Source organism: Bombyx mandarina, chromosome 04 (genome assembly GCF_030267445.1).
Source record: "Bombyx mandarina strain Sakado chromosome 04, ASM3026744v2".
NCBI classification, from domain to species: domain Eukaryota; kingdom Metazoa; phylum Arthropoda; class Insecta; order Lepidoptera; family Bombycidae; genus Bombyx; species Bombyx mandarina.
This window is the reverse complement of record NC_143211.1, coordinates 325103-343200: the sequence shown is the minus strand read 5'-3', so window position 1 is coordinate 343200 and position 18098 is coordinate 325103. Positions and strand designations below refer to the sequence as shown.

Sequence of the window (18098 nt, the reverse complement as noted above, 5' to 3'; positions counted from 1 at the left end):
ACACTCCACACAAAAAACTTTTTTTAACTGAAATTCCGTAATTAAATTAAAACAAATATTGTTTTGACAATTATGAATAAAATTAAACATAAATAATTGAAATTGATCTCGTCGTTATTGAGCAATTTTATTTCTACTTAAATAGATAGTATTTTCATATGGAATTATTTTCAGAAACAGCTTGCAACGTGTGAAAATCTACTAAAATATGTGTCGCTAATCGACTCGGCTTTATGCACTGCGAGCATTGACCAGCGACGATAATCATGAAAGACAAATACGAATCTACATGTTGCATGCGTTCCGTCATCGTTAACCAGTAGCTAGCTTTCAATATACATGTCAATAAAAGCTTCTGTTACAGTTTGATTTTAGAATAAATTTATATTAAGGGAGAGGTTAAGACGAACAATTTAAGCAGCATCAGTTATAAATTAGGTACTCTAACAGATAAAACATCATCTCATATTTATTACAAAAACTATGAATATTCTAGTAAACTGCCACAAACAAATAAAACCAGACATGCAGCAATCAAACTTAGCTTTGTTAATAATTCCAGGATTACAGAATATGTTTAAAACTAGTTGAGAAAAACTTTGAAAAGTCAAGTTACATCGCCGCCAATTCTTTCTTGACTGTGGCATTGTAGGTGGCTGTCACCGCACCAACGTCAAAGGGACCCTCGTCACGGAGAGACCCTCGCGGTGACTTCTCCCCACCTTGTTTTAACTTCAGGCGAATCTCACGCATGCGACTTTCCAATATACGTTCCCTTTTGCCTTCACGATCGAACATCTAGTACAAAAACAAATTATGTTTAGATTCATCCTCCAGTTGTCTATTTTAAACGTCAACACAAAACAGGTGAGTTGCGATGAAACCACAGACGCTACCGAGTTGAAGAATCAAGCAAGGCAATGTATTATACATGACAACTCAAAGGTATTAAGCGTAATAAAGAATTCTCATCTAGGTTTCCATTGTTTTTGTGGCGACAGCATAAAGAAGACTATGATCAGCGTTACTTACTGCTGTGAGGAGTGTCTTATCGTTTCTACTGGACTGGGTCAAGGCTGATGATAGCTCCACCATAAATATACTGCCCTTGGTGTTGCCGCATGCCACTAGACTGCCCTGTAAGATTACAACTACGAATGTAGACCTGTGTCTATAAAAATAGCATATTGTATCGGTGGTAAAATGCTAAATTATGAAAATTAATATAGATGGCAGAGGACCTCACAGATCATGGAATATTAAAGTATTTTGTTCTAGTACAATAGTCTAATGAGTATTTTAGTTTGAGGAAGACTCTCCTGGTGTCTACAATAATAGCGATTGCATTGAATTGAATAACGGGCTTCCTACACTGCAATCATGCGTGTAACCGCTCGAGAAACTGTTAGGGCATGGACGCGTACCCACAACCTAATCAACTACCACCAGCTACAGACCGTCCATGAATTCTGCGGTTTCCGATTTTATTACAAAATGGTGCTTCTTCACCGTGAAAGTTATTTAGCGTCTACTTATTGGACTGAGAACTTTTCTGAAAGTACTCAATAAACTATTAATCTGATTTAAACTACACTAAAATTAAATAAGCCAGTGCACTCGGGCTAGCCACGTGACATCCGCGCGAAAGGTTGCGGTTTCTCATTGGGCTAGTACCAGTTGCTCATTTTGTTTTCTATAAACTCATAGACGCAACGCCACGTGTTATGCGGCTTATCACGGGTACGTAACAAGTTGCTAATGGACACGCCATTAGCACGAGAGTGTCGTTTGATTCATTTGCTGATCTGCTAGCGTAGGTCAAATCGTGTAATCAAAAAGCAGTACTCCTTCGTGAGCTTTTATTCTCAGCAGAGGCTCATTGCAGATATGCATGGTGAGGACGGGTTCGTGTTGACGCCGCAACAGGTCCCACGCAGCTAGTTTTCCGTTCCATTGCGTCAGCAGCATGAGAGACAGCCTGTTGAAGTGACAGTGTCATCATTTAAACTTATATACAACTGCATGTTATAACTGCGCTATTGTGTGTCAGTACCTGGTGGGACTCCAAGTGGCAGCTGTGATTTTGTGACGTTGAGGTGGAGACATTACTATAGAAGATTCACGGCAATCGTCACTCCAAACTCTGGCCGTCCAATCGCCTACAGTTAAGAAGTTCTTCAGGAAACCTGGATTTCGTTCTAGAGACCACACTGGACCTAAATGCGCTGAGAACTGTTCAACACAAACGCTAGTTTAGTAGGGGCTGTAATGAGGGGGAGGGTGATGGAGAGATGTGCTCCGCACTAATCGCTTCACTTTCCCCTCTTTTGCCTTTTCATGAGTTCTGTCTCATGCGAGGCTCGGACGTGGGTTGTTGAGCGACAGGAGGTTTTAATCAGTTCGACTCCGACATGCCCCGCCCTCCATCCCCAGGGGAGGGCGGAACTCCGGCGATTTCCTCCTGATATATAAAAAAGGGGCTGTAATGAGGATTTATTCTACTTTACTTTAATTGAGTAAGCATATTGTGGAACATTGTAAAGGGGAATTTTTTGTTCTATGTACAAAAAATATTTAAATATTATTGTTTTAGTAGTAACTTTTTAATACAATGAAACTCAACAGGTACACAGATGACGTAATCGTAATTGGTAGCCGTTTCTGATGGATCTTAGCAATGATAGTGCAAAATGATAAGGATTTATCACATACCAATGCTGGCAGTTTTTCTGTCGGAGTCTTGCCTTTCCTGTTGCCCGTTATGACTAAGCCATTTTCAGTGCCCGCCATGAAACGACTCGGTATAGTTGGTTCGAATTCTAACACACTTATCCCATTCGCTTTGGCCATAGTCTGAGTTTCGAAGGAATATTTGACCACTTCCATTATCATCTCATCAGTGGTCTCGCTCATGTTACGGATATCCCACCACTTGACTGCCCCATCAGGTCCGGCTGAGAAAAACTCCTGACCTGATTTAGCATTAATGAAGAGAACATTTCGGACGAAATCTCGATGTGCAATGTGTGGTGGTGATAGGAGTAGGGGATTCCCAGCAATTCTTGCATCCCACACTCCCACTTGTCCACTGAGTAGGCCCCCGGCCATGATATGAGGCTCACGCTGATTATACTGCAGATCTAACAGAGCACAGGGAGGTGTAATTGTCAACTCTGGATGATTAGCATTGTCAACATCCCAAATGTAAGATTTTATATGGTCTTTTGGGTTCCGGTTCAAGTCCAAGTTCAAATAAGTGACGGCGAATCTTTGTCCACCCTCGGGCTGCCAGCAAATCGAGCTGATGGGGCGTTTGGGTCCAATACCCCCGCCGTCTCTGTACTGGTTGACTATGCGGCAGCTGTTCCGTTCCAAAGCCGGCATGGGACGCATCTCAGCGTAGTACGTCCTGTACATGTCGATGGCGTTGTTCTGCTGTACGTAGTGATCCATACCCTAAAAACATGCCTTATATTGAGATCGCACGTTACAAATGTCGCATATAATAAAGTCGCAGACTTACTGTTTGTGCATTCAATATGTTTACCAAAAAGAAACTGTTGGACATAGAGACATTAATCACTTAGGCTAAACGTCGATTTGTTGGTTTGGTTGTTTGTATGCTTATTTATTTATTTATCCGTAATATTGTACATGGACAGACATGATCTGTGTTTTTAATACAGTAAAATATACATTGTAAATTACCGGCGCCAAAGCCATGACACAGTGCACGTAATTATCATCTTTCTCGACTTTACGTTTGTAACGTTGAGTTGCTTCAGGGTCTGTCACATTAACATCTTTGGGCCATCCTCCTTCAGAGTGGTTCGCGCCTGTGGTAGTGAACTCTGCCCTAAATGAGAAACACAATGTCTTAATTTAGCGAGGCTTGATACCCCAAAAAAAGGTTTCCACTGCGGCGTAGACAGGGTACCAGTAGTAATATCCAAGAGCAAGCACTATGAGCCCTCATAATAAAAAATACTCAGATCTCGTGTCTCAGGGTGAGCAGAGGCATTCTCGTTGTGTTGTCTATAGGCTCTCATAATCGCTTTGCCTCGTCTCCGTTCGATCGTTGACCTGCTTGCTGCTATAGTAAGTGAAATCAATTTTCATTAGGAATTAATTACAATGAAAATATTTTGCATCGTTCATTGAAACATCGAGCGTGAATACGTGCGTGCCTGCGTGCGTGCGTGCGTGCGTGCGTGCGTGTGTGTGTGTGTGTGCGCGCGCCTTGGCGTGGTATATATATACATACATATATAGTTACATATGTTTTAGACAAAGCGGAACAATGCAAATAAATTAACGTTTATGTTGAACCGTCCCTAATCGCATCAAAAGGTTATAACTTTTTTTTTATAAAATATTTAAGTTACCGTATCGTATTGACATGGTGTTCAGCCCATATGGGTGTGTGTTGCGTTGGCTGGTGGACAGGGTTGCGCAGGATGTACTGGCGACGCTCAGCAATATTTGCCGCTATATTATCACACAGAACCGGGCCTTGCTCGCAGAACATTGGCTGTCGACCATAGTTGCAGCGCTTTTTCGCATAGTGAAATGCGATATCCATCAGAACACAAATCACGAACCGAGCTCTGTGCAGATGTGTCAGTCGTCGTGAGGCTGCTTAATGAGAGCGAGTCGTGCTTGGTGCGAGAGCTTTATGGCCTCAGCTGATCTTCAGCAGTCTCACCGAGATGATCGTTAATAAGATATTAAGTACAATATAGAATCTTTCTGTTATGGTTACCAATATCTCTGCGACTGAATTTTATTTTGTCAATATTTTGAATGGAAAACTGTCAATTATTTTAAATTTAAAATGGAATGTTTTATTTTGAAGGTATAGATTAGATTAATATAGCAGGGTCTGTCAATTGTAGTTCTGCAGTTACGTAGGTGCGCAGGTGAGTATCAGATAAGCTGTGCATCGGTCCTCTATTCCACATAAAAGAATTTATTGTTTTTATTGCTTAAGTGTGTGAACGAGCTCACGGCCCACCTGGTGTTAAGTGGTTACCGGAGCCCATAGACATCTACAACGTAAATGCCACCATCCACCTGAGTTCTAAGATCTTAGTATAGTTACAACGGCTGCTCCACCCTTCAAACGAAACGCATTACTGCTTCATGGCAGAAATAGGTAGGGCGGTGGTACCTAACCGTGCGCACTCGTGCGGTCTTATTACCAATAATTACGCAAATTATAATTTTGGGGTTTTCATTTTTAATACAAGATAATATTTCTTCACCGTGGACGTCGATCAAGAAAATGTATTAAGTATGTATTTCATTGGAAAAATTAATACTTACTTGCCAGTACTTGCTAGCGGGATTCGAACACCGGTGCATCGCTAGATACGAATGACCCGGACGTTTTAACCTTTTGGCCACGACGACTTATGTATTAATATATGTAATTACTTATATAAATGTATTGTATTAATATCTATGTAATAAATAATAGGGGACACATGGTTAAGCTAGAGCTCCCTGTGCTATGGGAACCAGAAACGGATTTATTAAATTATATAATTTTAAATAAATGCATAACATAAAGATATCAAACAGAGTAAAAAAAGCCCCTAACATGAATGATCCTGACGGAATCGAACCCACGATCACAGTTCAGGAGTCAGGGGTGCTAACAACTGCGCTACCGAGCTAGTCAATAACAGAGCATGTCTTAATTTATGCTTTGGATATAAGAGAAATCTCCATTGCATAGGATTAACTGGTGTAGCAATCAATCTTGGACCGCAGGTCGCCTTCATGTCTTAAATACACAGTATAGTATTACTACTGCATTACCTACTAGTGGCGGGGCAATTATATTGGTTCTTACAGTATGCCCAGCTACTAAAGGCTGTTAAATTCCATTCTCCATCGGTAATTGTTGAAAGTCATGACACTCTTCATAAATTACTCATTATTAGTATTAGTACATTATAAACATATGAGGATTTCGTAATCGATATGAACTATAAAGAAATAATATGGTCACTGAAATTCTGAAAATTTTTGAGGACACCAAAAAGCAGTGGAAAGAGTTTGGCTGTACTTCTCGTATTGCTAATGTCCGTGGATGACGGCAACCGCTCATTATTATCTAATTCATAGAAATGGTAGATGTGCAACGATGTTAGAAAACGCTCTAAATTCTTTTAAGCCTTGTATTATATAAAGAAGAGATGAATATATAATGTTAAAGAGAAAAAAAAGGCAAAAATTAAAAAGAATTCATTCAAAACAACTTACAAATTCAATCTTAAAAAACAAATCAAAATAACTAGATCATTACAAACAATAAACCACATATAAAATAAATTCACAGGGCGGCTAGTTCTTTCTTCACGATTGCAAAGTACTCGGCCGTGACAGCGTTGACGTCAAAGGGTACCTCGGGCTCCGTGAGCGAGGCGCGCGGCGAGCCCTCCTCGGCCTGACGCATCTTCAATCTAATCTCACGCATGCGAGCCTCCAGAATACGCTCCCTTTTACTCTCCCGTTCCAATACCTAATCGTACAAATATCAAACTATTTTTTTTGCTTTGATGGGTGGACCAGCTCACAGCCCACCTGGTGTTAAGTGGTTACTGGAGCCCATATACATCTACGACGTGAATGCACCACCCACCTTGAGATATAAGTTCTAAAGTCTCAAGTACAACAACAGCTGCTCCGCCTTTCAAACCGAAACGCATTACTGGTTCACGGCAGAAATAAGCAGGGTGGTGGTACCTACCCGTGCAGACTCACAAGAGGTCCTACCACCAGTAAAATATCAAACTGTTAACAATAGATCCCAGACTACGTCTACGTGTACTTGAGGCTTACTGAAGACCCAAGAAGAGTAGACGCAATCATTGTCAGATTATTTGCTAAAGTATGGTATCAAGGATGGCGGTTCCTTTAAGGTGAGAGCATCTTAATGATTATAGTTTGCAGTGGGAATGTTTCCAATTTTGGTATCTGCATTAATCTTAACAGAACGATCCCCATTTGCATCTGCAATAAATTGATGTAGAACTCATGTCGTATTTAAAATAATATAAATCTAGTATATTGTGCAGATCTGTGGCGCCTCAACAGTCAAAGCTCTGCGTGAACATTTAGTAGTGCAAGATGAATGTCCGAATCTTTGCCAAACAACATTGTAAATAGAAAAGAAGTACAAGTAAATTGCTCTTAGTTAATTAATATAGTTTTACTTATTTCACGTTTTTAGTACAAGATGACTGCTGTAACGGGATAATTAAGACCACATCTCGTGTAAAGGGTTGCTGTGGAAGTCACGTCGTGGTATCTATGCTTCAGGTTTTTATTAGCTCAGTATTAACTTCAGGTTGGTAGACATTATCCACCTTCTTATTTTCACAGTCGGGTATTCTTGATAAAACTAATCGTGGTCAATTAAGACAATCAGTTGCATCTCGTACAACGCTACGCCAGTTATGTCGAGCTTCTACTTCTCTCCAAGAGAAGAAAGAACAACTTATGATAATGAATTCTACTCCACTTACCGCTGTCAGCAATGTCTTATCGTTTTTATCAGACTGTGTCAAGGTTTGCGACAGTTCCACCATGAAAATGCTACCCTTCTGACTCCCGCAAGCCACGAGCGTACCCTGAAGATAAAGCAGTGGCCACTATATAGTTTGGTAAAAAGCTATTTTGTTCATAACGACCGTCACTTGCAATGACGTTGTCAGCTGACGTTGCGGTCTTTTACTATTGTTAGCAGCGTAGTTAGTTTTAAGCCATAAGTCGTTAAATCGCTGGTTTATACTAGAAATGTGTTCCTGTTTTAGAGCTAAATACATTATTGTTACAACATCAAGACTTTCTAAAATATATATATAACGTATAAATAATTGAAGCTGGACAAGTACAAGATCATTTTTCTTTGCGCTAGAAAAGCGGGCAAGCCCACTGTCCACCTGCTGGCAATGGCTGGTTACTAGACGTAATAACGTGGATATCACAACGTAACTTGAGACATGAGAAATAGCTTCTATCCCAAACTTAAAATCTGTGGAGTGCTGACGTAAAGGATGACGTTGAGGCAAAGTATTGCTGCATAAATAGGCAGGATGGTGGCGGCGCCCACCTATCCGTGTGAGTTGTGCGAATATGGGAAATAAACACCACTTCTATATTATAGATTACTATATTATCTACTTGTAAATATTCTACACAATTCTTTTCTAAAGCTTACTTTCAATAGATTCAGTATCAAAAAATCAAACAAGAAACAAACAAAAAGAAAGAAAAGATTAATTATCCAACCCTTTCATGAGTTTTGAGCCTCAAAAGCGGTTCATCACAGACGTGCATAGTGAGTACGGGCTCATGCTGACGCCGCAATAGGTCCCACGTCGCTAGCGTGCCGTTCCACTGAGCCAGCAGCATCAATGAGGATCTAGAAACAGAGTTCGCAAATTATCAATCTACATAGTTGTATTTTAAGCAAGCCCATCTAGCTAGACACTCCACCCAGCATACCACTGCTCATATTCATCCATATAGACTGAAATCTCAATTCCACTGGCCCATTCCAATTACAGGAAGTCCTATCGATGGCGGCTGTCCTATTCTACAAATATGAACAAAAGGTTGATTTGCAGCAGAAATAGGCATGGTAGTGCTACTTTACACAGGAATTGGGGGATTTGGAATTATGGAGTAAAGTATTTATTTATTTAAATAAGTACTGCCACATCACAAACCTCTAACATTGAAAATAAATTTCAACGATTTAATTTGTGGCCTGATGCATGTGACAACAATGGCGTACATAGCATTGGCAATTCATCGGCTCGAAAATGGAATACAATAATAATAATAATAATAATAAAAAAAAGTAGGAAAATATGTAAGAGCATTACTCGTATGTGTAGATGGCATTAGCTCAAAAGGGCAAGTCACATGGTATCTGATTTTATAAGTAGTTATCGGACATAGTTGTTATCCTTAACCTAAATTTTAATATGTTTCATAAACATGTTATGTATACTATATTTTAAAACATGTTATACATTTTATATGTGTTAAAAACATAATATAACGTATAATATAATGTATACGGTATTTACGTATTCCTCTTTTATTACTGGAATGTTTTGAGTCACGTGACATGTTCTCCTTCAAACACGCCTTAGGGAGAGTATTCAATAGTAGGCAGCGACTTGGCTGTGCGCCTGGCGTGGCTGACGTCGGTGAACGACGGTGACCACTTACCCTCAGGTAGGCCATATGCTCGTTTGCTTAAAAAGGCAATAAAAAAATAGTGGATTGTATCCCAGTCCTACAAAATTCTGCTACGATGTTTCGATTCCAGTTTGTAGCTTAGGAGGGGCCGCCCTTCTAATGCCATGGAAACTTCGACTTTGTATTATTAAATTGCTTGGGATGTGATATCAATGAACTCAGGTAGCTGATTAGTACCTAGTGTAGCTTGGGATCGTATAGACTCTCGTATTCGTATCGATCGTAAAAGAAACTCTAAATAAAAATATCCATATACCTAGTTGGACTCCAAGTACCAGCAGTGATCTTGTGCCGATGTAGAGGAGACCATAGTACGGGAGATTCGCGACAGTCCTCGCTCCAAATTCGTGCTGTCCAATCTCCAACGGTTAGAAAATTTTTCAAAAATCCCGGATTACGCTCCAGGGACCAGATGGGACCCAGGTGCGCTTCCATCTGAAATACAATTTTGAAATTTCACTACCAATGTCGAATTCTCGGATATTTGGATCTCTTATGATCTGTCTAAATGTGTAGATCTGTTTGACTATTCCTTCTAATATAAAATACTTTGATAATAGTTACAGTACAGTTTGGTGTTTTAATAGACCGAAAACAATGGGAGATTTTTAGGGTCATTCATATTTATAGGTACTGTACCTTAAGAGGTATTTTCTCTAACGGTGTCTTTCCTTTACGGTTGCCTCCGATGATAAGTCCGTTTTCAGTTCCAGCCATGAAGCGCGTCGGCATAGTGGGCTCAAATTCTAATGCTGTCACACCGTTAGCTTTAGCCATCGTTTGAATGTCAAATGAAGACTTCACTGCATCTAAAATCATCTCTTCCACAGGCTCACTCATGTTTCGGATGTCCCACCACTTACAGGCCCCGTCTGATCCTCCAGAGAAGAATTCTAATCCCGATTTAGAGTTAATGAATATGACGTTTCGCACAAGATCTCGATGGGCAACATGCGGTGGACATGTGAGAGTTGGATCGCCGCCTTTTCGTGCGTCCCACACGCCGACCTGTCCATTGACCAAACCACCAGCCATAAGGTTTTGATCACGAGGATTATATATCAAATCTAAGAGCGGGCAAGGTGGTGTGAACGTCACTTCTGGTTGATTCGCGTTCTCCAAGTTCCAAATGTAAGAGACAATGGGCGCTCGCGCGTTGCGGTTGAAGTCCACGTCGATGTAGGTGACTGCGAAGCGTTGGCCGCCATCAGGCTGCCAGCATATGGAGCTGACCGGTCGCGTCGCTTCCGTTCCATCACCGTCGCGATACACGTTCACAGTGCGACAGCTGATGCGTTCCAGTTCTGGCATAGATGGCATTTCTGCATAGTACGTTCGGTACATGTCGATGGCGTTGTTTTGGAGCACGTAATGATCCATCTCCTACATAATACAAATACAGAGCTATGATTATAATATATCGTAGAGAACGTGTTTTGTTTGTGGATGTTGTGATGTTTTCTCGTTATTGCCGCTTTGGTTTAGTAATTACTGTCCGTGACAACTGTGTGACGGGATATTAGAGGTCTTGGTCTACAAGAAAAATAACAGAGCATTGTACAATAACAGATATTCTTTCGTATTTTATTCGTTTTTCGTACTCTATTGCCCGACATCAACTCGTCCACCTGTTCTGAAGTTGAAGTTCCAATAATCGGAACGCCATGCCACGTGTCCATCACTAGATCATGAATACAACCACCAACCTTGAGACACAGGTCAGTTAAAACAGTATTGTATCAGAGTTGACTGTCACCTTTCAAACCAAAAGATATGATTGATGTACTTGCGGCTTTTTTACAATACATAATATAATATAATTTTTTTTAACACTTGTCAAGTCTGTATTTACTTAGAAAAATAAAGTATCCCCTTACAGGACATGAACAACAGAGTTGTGACATTGCTTGATATTCTTATGAGTTAGACCACAACAACTTCAAACAAACTCTTTGTTTACGATAAATAGCATGAAATATTCCTTGCAGGTCACGTTTTTTGCCTGAGGATCATCGCGGTATTCAGTAGAATTCAGCGAATCGTTTCAACAAATTTCATATTTTTAGCGATGACGAAGAATTGAGGCGTCAGGTAATTTAGAATAAATATGGTTGCTAAAAACGGCTTATACTTTGAATTTTATTGATTCCATTGGCGACTTATTTCTTTCTCGTATACCTACCGGAGCAGTGGACATGACGCAGTTGATGTAGTTGTCATCTTTTTCAACTTTACGTCGGTACCGCTGTGTGGCTTCGGGATCGATGACGCTGACGTCTTTGGGCCACCCACCTTCCGCGTGGTTCGCTCCTGATGAGCTGTAGTCCGTTCTACAATGTCACAGAGCGCTTAAATTAATGTCCCTGACTCAGTAGTGCTCATATATGTGCCCATGACTCAGCAGCGCTCATTTACGTGCCCCTGTACTGTTGTTATGTTTACTGTTTGTGAGTCACTTGTTGCTAAGTGGAAGCTGAAGTCAATTGACAAGTTCCAACGCTAAGTCCAACGAGCACTCATGGTAGATAACTATTGAATGATGGTCGCGTCGTAACCATTTGTAAGCAGTCATGAGATCTGCGAGGAGAGCACTTGATGTATGTATTTTACATAAAGTTGTTTTATTGCTATACGTTTTATTATTATTAAGTCTGCAGAATGTCATTATTCAGATATCTGGCAATAAGTAAAAATTGAATTTTCAAGTCACAGCGATGAAGTCGAGCGTAGGGAACACTTGGAACACGGATAACTACCGACGTCTGGTTAAAATGAAATGTTGCTAAGACTAGAAAGACTACCTGATGGTATTAGCGTTGTTTTCAGAATAGAAAGGAGTGTGCTGCGTAGGCTGGTGCACGGGGTTCCGCAGGATGAAGTTCTTGTGCTCGACGACGTTCGTGGCAATGCTGTCGCACATCTCCGGGCCCTGCTCGCAGAACTGAGGCTGACCACCGAAACGGCATCGTTTCTTAGAATACTGATACGAAATATCCATAGCAAAATAAAATATTACTTATAAAATAACAAAATTTACAAAACTGCTGTATAGATGTCAGAAGATAAATGGATAAAAGTTTGATAGATTTTTTATTTATTGTCATTATTCGACGTTTTTCTTTTTACCATAAAGGTTTTATTAACTAGCGAGTCATTGAACACCAAATCTCTAGTGTTCACAAAATTTGGCTGCCACTAATGGTGCAATTGGGGAGTAAGGGGAGATCGGAATGCTACCTTCACCGGCCCTATTGTCAACCCCACCTGCACGCGCCGGATGGCGGCGGCGACCAACAGGTTGCCGTGGTGCTCCCTGCTAGAGAACGAACGGGGCAATGGCGACCGAGCAATGGCGGTATAACCATACACACCTGTCAGGACAACCTGTACGGAAGAGGCGTCAGAAACCTTGGGGATCAAATACCCCCTAAAATGCTGGTGCAGAAGGCAACGGGAAACCACTGCACTAATTTCCCACGAGAGTCCTGAGCAGGTCGTATCCGACTGATGCATGACCACGACCACTCTGTCCAGAGTGTACGAATAGGAAGAATGGTGCACCGTCCTACTGATCTCTACCGCGAAGCAGTTATAAAACGTATGTCTTGCCTCATATCTATCTATGAGGTTTACGGGCTCGAGTAACCATTGGTATTAACCATTAAACCGTAACAATATTTTAGTTATGCGATAATGCGGGTGACGTGAAACTTTTTTCTTTTTTTTTTGCCTAAATGTGTGGACGAGCTCACAGCCCACCTGGTGTTAAGTGGTTACTGAAACCCATAGACATCTACAACGTAAATGCGTCACACACCTTGAGATATAAGTTCTAAGGTCTCAGTATAGTTACAACGGCTCCCCCACCTTTTAAACCGAAACGCATTACTGCTTCACGTCAGACATAGGCGGGGCGGTGGTACCTACCCGTGCGAACTCACAAGAGGTCCTACCACCAGTATACTCTTTTATTATTATAGTTACAGGGGTAATGGAACTGCGCACCGGCACAGACAATTTGACTCCCGTAATTATATTAGTCTGATTGAATTGCGTACTCGTAATGTTTTAATTAATTAGTATTGAGAAACTGTTAATATACAGATTATTTAACAATCATTCTACGTGAGTGAACACGTGTCGATATTGGTGACTACATCACTAGATCTCTAGTTGACAGCTCCTGTCCACCTAGTGTGATGGTCCTTAATCCTTGGTACCTTAATTATCACACAGCTATCACACTATTTCTTCTTCCCTGAATAAATTGACTAGATACGTTTGTATTGCTTGCCAAGCTAGGGCGGGCCACTAAGCGCCACTGCGCCAGGCGTCTTACCTACACGAACACGAATGTAGTCAGTATTGTCTGTTAATTTTGATTTGTCATAGTCAGCCCGTAACCACAACTACCCCGTTTCTCACTAGCCTATCATATTACCTTATCATATTTATCGTCCAAAGTTAAGTTTAAATTTCATAAATCTTTTTCTACTGAATTTTTGCAACAACTGTATCTGCTGTCCCAATTTTTAAGCAATTCTGATAATTATTATTACTGCTACAGTAAAAACCGAATCATTATAAAACTATTAAATTTTCATCAGGAACAATTTAAAATTCATTTTACGATTATAATAATTGGAATCGTCAGCCAAAATTACAACGTTGGTACTATTACCAGCTATCTGCTACTCGACAAATGTGTTTAATATTGTTCAGGTCGACCTTAAATTTGGGATTTTATGTGCCATTCGTTCAGTGCTGCGGCGTTCTGCGCGTTCAGATCCTGAAAGTTTTGACGTAGAGCTGGACCTTGCCTATCTTATGTCTTTGTTCAATTCGTATTCGATTCCTATATACTGCTTCACAAGCTTTGGGGTGTGTGATTGAATTTCCGATTTCCTTGCGATCCACCAAAGAAACTCTTAAATACCAAACTCCTATTTGAAAATTAATATAAATAAAGTTTGAGTGTACCTAGCTACGGTACATTTTACATAAAACTCGAACAAAACTAACTGTAATAATTACCATTTACTATAGAAACACCAGAGTGACGAATCCTTAGTTGTTGTGATTATGCGAACATTCGATTAATAAGAAGCGCACGTATAAAGAAACACAACAAAAACTTATCTGGCGTTGTCCTTCACGATAGTAAATTATTAGTAAGATAATGTGAAGAAACCAGTCGAGCAGTAGCTGTGAGTGATTGTAGTGCTATGTGGAGTTGTGATGTGCGTGTCAATAAAGTGGGTCGTGCTGTGGAGTCTTTGGGCGGGAAGGCTGGTGCGGCAACCGACTCCGGCAGTGAGACTGAGTAACCATCGGCTCGTCAGCGGGCAGGTTGCCCCGGACGGGTCGCATGTTCAATATTTTGGGATACCTTATGCTACTGTTCGACGTAGACACAGGTTCAAGGTCTTGTTATTAATTTATAGATAATTACAATGTGAACGATTGAGTTTTGCATTCGACAAACTGAACAATTGTTAAGCACTTTCGATTAATATCCTTTATATTTTAATCACTTTACAAGTTTTGAATGATTTATATCTGAGTGTTCACGTTGCAGGCAGCAGGCCTAGAGCCGGAATGGGATGGTGTGTTAAATGCTGTAAATGAGCACGTGAGGTGTCCACAAAAATTTGCTGACAACTTTGTTTGGGGCCAAGAGGATTGCCTCATTATAAATATTTTCCATCCACTTTACTCAGAAGTCGATACACTTTTACCGGTGAAAGTTTTCATCCATGGAGGTGGATTCCGTGAAGGATCATCGTCGAGACTTCTATTTGGCCCAGATTACCTGGTCCGTAAGAATATTGTCTTAGTGACCTTTAACTACCGAGTAGCCGTAACTGGGTTTTTGTGTCTCGGAATCAAAGATGCTCCAGGAAATGCAGGATTGAAAGATCAGGTTGCAGCACTGAAGTGGGTTCAACGAAATATCAAAGTTTTTGGTGGCGATCCCGACAATGTGACGATTTTCGGAGAAAGCGCCGGTGCTGCGTCTGTTTCTTTACATATCGTTTCACCAGCTTCTAAAGGTCTTTTCCATAAGGCTATCCTCCAAAGTGGGTCGTCGATATCACCATGGGCTGTCGAATTCGAACCAATTAAATATGCTAGCAGAGTAGCTGAAGTCTTAGGATATAAAACCATGGATCCGTATCAACTTTATGACATTCATATGAACCACACCATAGAAAGTATTGTGGGCGCGCCCGTCCCATTACTAGAAAGTCAAGTAGCAGCAGCTCAGCTAATTAATTCTCCCTGTATTGAAAAATCACACCCTGGTGTGGAGCCATTTCTTCTAGAATCGCCATTCGATATTTTTACCAGAGGTGAATACAACAAAGTACCAGTGATTTTAGGAGTCAATGACAATGAAGGCTACTATTTTTCAGGCCTAGAGGACTCTTCTACTCTTACGCGTTTTAAATTTGAAATCGGTTTACCAAGAAATTTACGGATTCCAGCTGAACTCAAGAAAGAAGTTTGTCAGAAATTGCACAAGATGTACATGAGCGAGGATTCAAATTCAATGGAGAGTATTTTGAAGTTTTTGAAGTACCATGCTGATCCGTTTTTCTTGTATCCAGCTTTTGCTGAGACAAAACTACTCTTGCAGAATAATGATCTGCCAGTCTATAATTATTATTTTCGATATGATGGATGGAGGAACTTTGTCAAATTGATCTCAGGATTTTGGGCGGAACCAGGGGCGTCCCACGCTGATGATCTTATGTATTTGTTCAGTATTTTTCCAGTACCAACTTTATTTGAGGGTAAAATCATTGACAGAATGACGACGATGTGGACTAATTTCGCTAAATTTGGGTAAGTCTTTTTTCCTCTCTTAAAAATTCATTTTATTAAAGTAATGTGGGTGCGAAGACTTCAAATTTAATTATTTTTTTAAAATTTTGGCGAATATTCATTGAAATCTTCTGTTGGCATAAAGTTTCTCTTTTTACCATGGAGGGTAATATTTTTCGGGCGTGTGTTCTTCTAATTATTGACACACTCTTCACTCTTAAATAGCTTTTCAGGTATAAGATATATTATTATCAGATTCAACTAATAATTAGTTGTCAGAGGTGACTAAGTTATAATTAATATATTTTTAAATGTGGTTGGTATCTGCAAAAAAAAAGAAGATAAATCAGCAATGATACATTGTATTCTGTAATGAAATTTCATTTATTTGTAATCAATTCATTGCACAAGCAAATAAGTAAAAAGTATTTGTGTGTAATTTAACCGTCCTTGTCTGTAATGCTTCTGCTGAGATTCAAGTTTTAATTATGCTACAGTATATTTGTAGCGTGCAACATTCGCTGCACTCGGGCGTCATCGGTCGCGATCGGAGTTCCCGAACGCGCAGGTGTCCCGTGACGTCATGCTACGAGTTTCGCGCGCGTCGATTTATTGTAAAAACGTAATTTTAGTTTCAATTGGTATCTTATAGTGTCTAGTTTTGTTTACTCTTTTTAATTTATATTATATTATAACATTGTACTCATTATAGATATTGTGGAATTGGTGTGTTTGACTTTTATATGTTCGGAGTAAAATATCCCGTGAATGCGAAGGACAATTAACAAACCACAGAGGATATATACAATGTTGCATATTAAACAGATATCACAGAGCTTGATTTTAATCAGTTCTTTTAATTATAGTTATTTAACTACTTTAATAAGTTAGTGCAGTGGGTTTATTGTTTTATTTAATGACAAATTTTATTACTGTAGATTTGGGATCGTGTCACATAAAATAAAAATATTCCACTGTTACACTTTAACTCTTCTTTTCCAAATCTTCTTTATTATATTAATTAAAAATTAATTGACACTCTTTTTGTGCCTTTTTCATTTATCCGTCTTCGCCATCTTCCTTTTCTCTGTCATTCTGTCCGTCATTTTCTTTTCTCTTTCTTACTGTTTTCTCTCCCTCACCTTAACGCTCCGTTTCACTCTCTTTTCATACGTTCCATTTTTACCAATTCTACATTATCATCTACACGGATCGATAAACCAGTTGTTGGCCTTCTGATGTTACAGAGTCATCGCATATAATTATGATACTGTATTACCATTCACCTTGAGGGGTGAGAACAAACATTATAATACTCGGTATCTTATTCATAAAAACAGAAAAGTGTAGCGAGTACACGTACTCATGAGCGTCACGGTCAGCAGTCACTGTTTGCAGTGCTGTTACAATAAGAATTTTGCCGATGGGAACAGTTGAACTCTTGCGCTGATTTTAATTTAGCTGTCTCTCGAACAAGAGACTTTTGGACTGATGACTAATTCAACATTAATGTTATAATATTGTAATTTCATGTATGATTTTTTTTTTCCAGAGATCCAACACCGGAGAAGACAGACCTTTTACCCATAAAATGGTATCCGACGAATCAAAGTTTTACGAAAACTCTCGTTATCGATAAGGAATTTACAATTACATCATTCAAGCACAACTCATTTGATTTCTGGCACGATCTTTATAAAAAATATCGTAGAAAAAATTAACTAACGTTATTTTTTGTTAGGTTTTGTTGAATAATAAAATTTGTTGGGCGCAGCTGTTCGAATTATTACGACTACTTATCCATTCTTCTAATTCTAATACCCGTTTAGCAAGGTCAGTTTTGTAAGTTTGAATCACGGGCGGTTTATGTGTGACCGCCACGTCAAGCATAAACGTATTAATATGTACATAGTATTAACCACAGAGAGGCCGCCGACGTAGGCATACATACAATGAATGTAATAAATATTAAAATTCATAAGTGTAAG

At 39.8% G+C, this 18098-nt stretch overlaps 3 protein-coding genes across 3 annotated transcripts; 1 reads left to right on the top strand and 2 right to left on the bottom strand.

The window, feature by feature from the left end:
• Nucleotides 1-573: 573 nt before the first annotated feature.
• Nucleotides 574-4582, bottom strand: LOC114252131 (dynein axonemal intermediate chain 2). Its single transcript, XM_028186638.2, has 7 exons — nt 4386-4582; nt 3709-3856; nt 2713-3456; nt 2054-2232; nt 1846-1978; nt 1033-1137; nt 574-798 (listed from the first exon to the last, which is right to left on the bottom strand). The coding sequence occupies exons 1-7, from the start codon at nt 4580-4582 to the stop codon at nt 613-615; spliced, it is 1692 nt and encodes a 563-aa protein (XP_028042439.1). The 3' UTR covers nt 574-612.
• A 1737-nt stretch (nt 4583-6319) lies between these two features.
• On the bottom strand, nt 6320-12475 carry LOC114240383 (dynein axonemal intermediate chain 2). The gene is made up of 7 exons (XM_089740382.1): nt 12084-12475; nt 11465-11612; nt 9922-10665; nt 9539-9717; nt 8302-8434; nt 7536-7640; nt 6320-6529 (listed from the first exon to the last, which is right to left on the bottom strand). Exons 1-7 carry the CDS (start codon nt 12278-12280, stop codon nt 6341-6343), a joined length of 1695 nt encoding a protein of 564 aa, XP_089596508.1. The 5' UTR covers nt 12281-12475; the 3' UTR covers nt 6320-6340.
• Nucleotides 12476-14452: 1977 nt separating this feature from the next.
• On the top strand, nt 14453-17883 carry LOC114240299 (juvenile hormone esterase). Its single transcript, XM_028170775.2, has 3 exons — nt 14453-14706; nt 14861-16131; nt 17663-17883. The coding sequence occupies exons 1-3, from the start codon at nt 14521-14523 to the stop codon at nt 17829-17831; spliced, it is 1626 nt and encodes a 541-aa protein (XP_028026576.2). The 5' UTR covers nt 14453-14520; the 3' UTR covers nt 17832-17883.
• Nucleotides 17884-18098: the final 215 nt, after the last annotated feature.

Excerpts from the sequence above, each read along its gene's own strand:
- LOC114240383 (XM_089740382.1), bottom strand. The coding sequence starts at position 12,280 with ATGGATATTTCGTATCAGTATTCTAAGAAACGATGCCGTTTCGGTGGT. Across the intron at positions 11,613-12,083 it reads AACAACGCTAATACCATCAG|AACGGACTACAGCTCATCAG; the intron begins GTAGTCTTTCTA and ends GTGACATTGTAG. Across the intron at positions 7,641-8,301 it reads GGCTCAAAACTCATGAAAGG|GGTACGCTCGTGGCTTGCGG; the intron begins GTTGGATAATTA and ends CTTTATCTTCAG.
- LOC114240299 (XM_028170775.2), top strand. The coding sequence starts at position 14,521 with ATGTGCGTGTCAATAAAGTGGGTCGTGCTGTGGAGTCTTTGGGCGGGA. Across the intron at positions 14,707-14,860 it reads GACGTAGACACAGGTTCAAG|GCAGCAGGCCTAGAGCCGGA; the intron begins GTCTTGTTATTA and ends TTCACGTTGCAG. Across the intron at positions 16,132-17,662 it reads ACTAATTTCGCTAAATTTGG|AGATCCAACACCGGAGAAGA; the intron begins GTAAGTCTTTTT and ends TTTTTTTTCCAG.
- LOC114252131 (XM_028186638.2), bottom strand. The coding sequence starts at position 4,582 with ATGGATATCGCATTTCACTATGCGAAAAAGCGCTGCAACTATGGTCGA. Across the intron at positions 1,979-2,053 it reads GCCACTTGGAGTCCCACCAG|GCTGTCTCTCATGCTGCTGA; the intron begins GTACTGACACAC and ends TCACTTCAACAG. Across the intron at positions 1,138-1,845 it reads GAATAAAAGCTCACGAAGGA|GGCAGTCTAGTGGCATGCGG; the intron begins GTACTGCTTTTT and ends GTAATCTTACAG.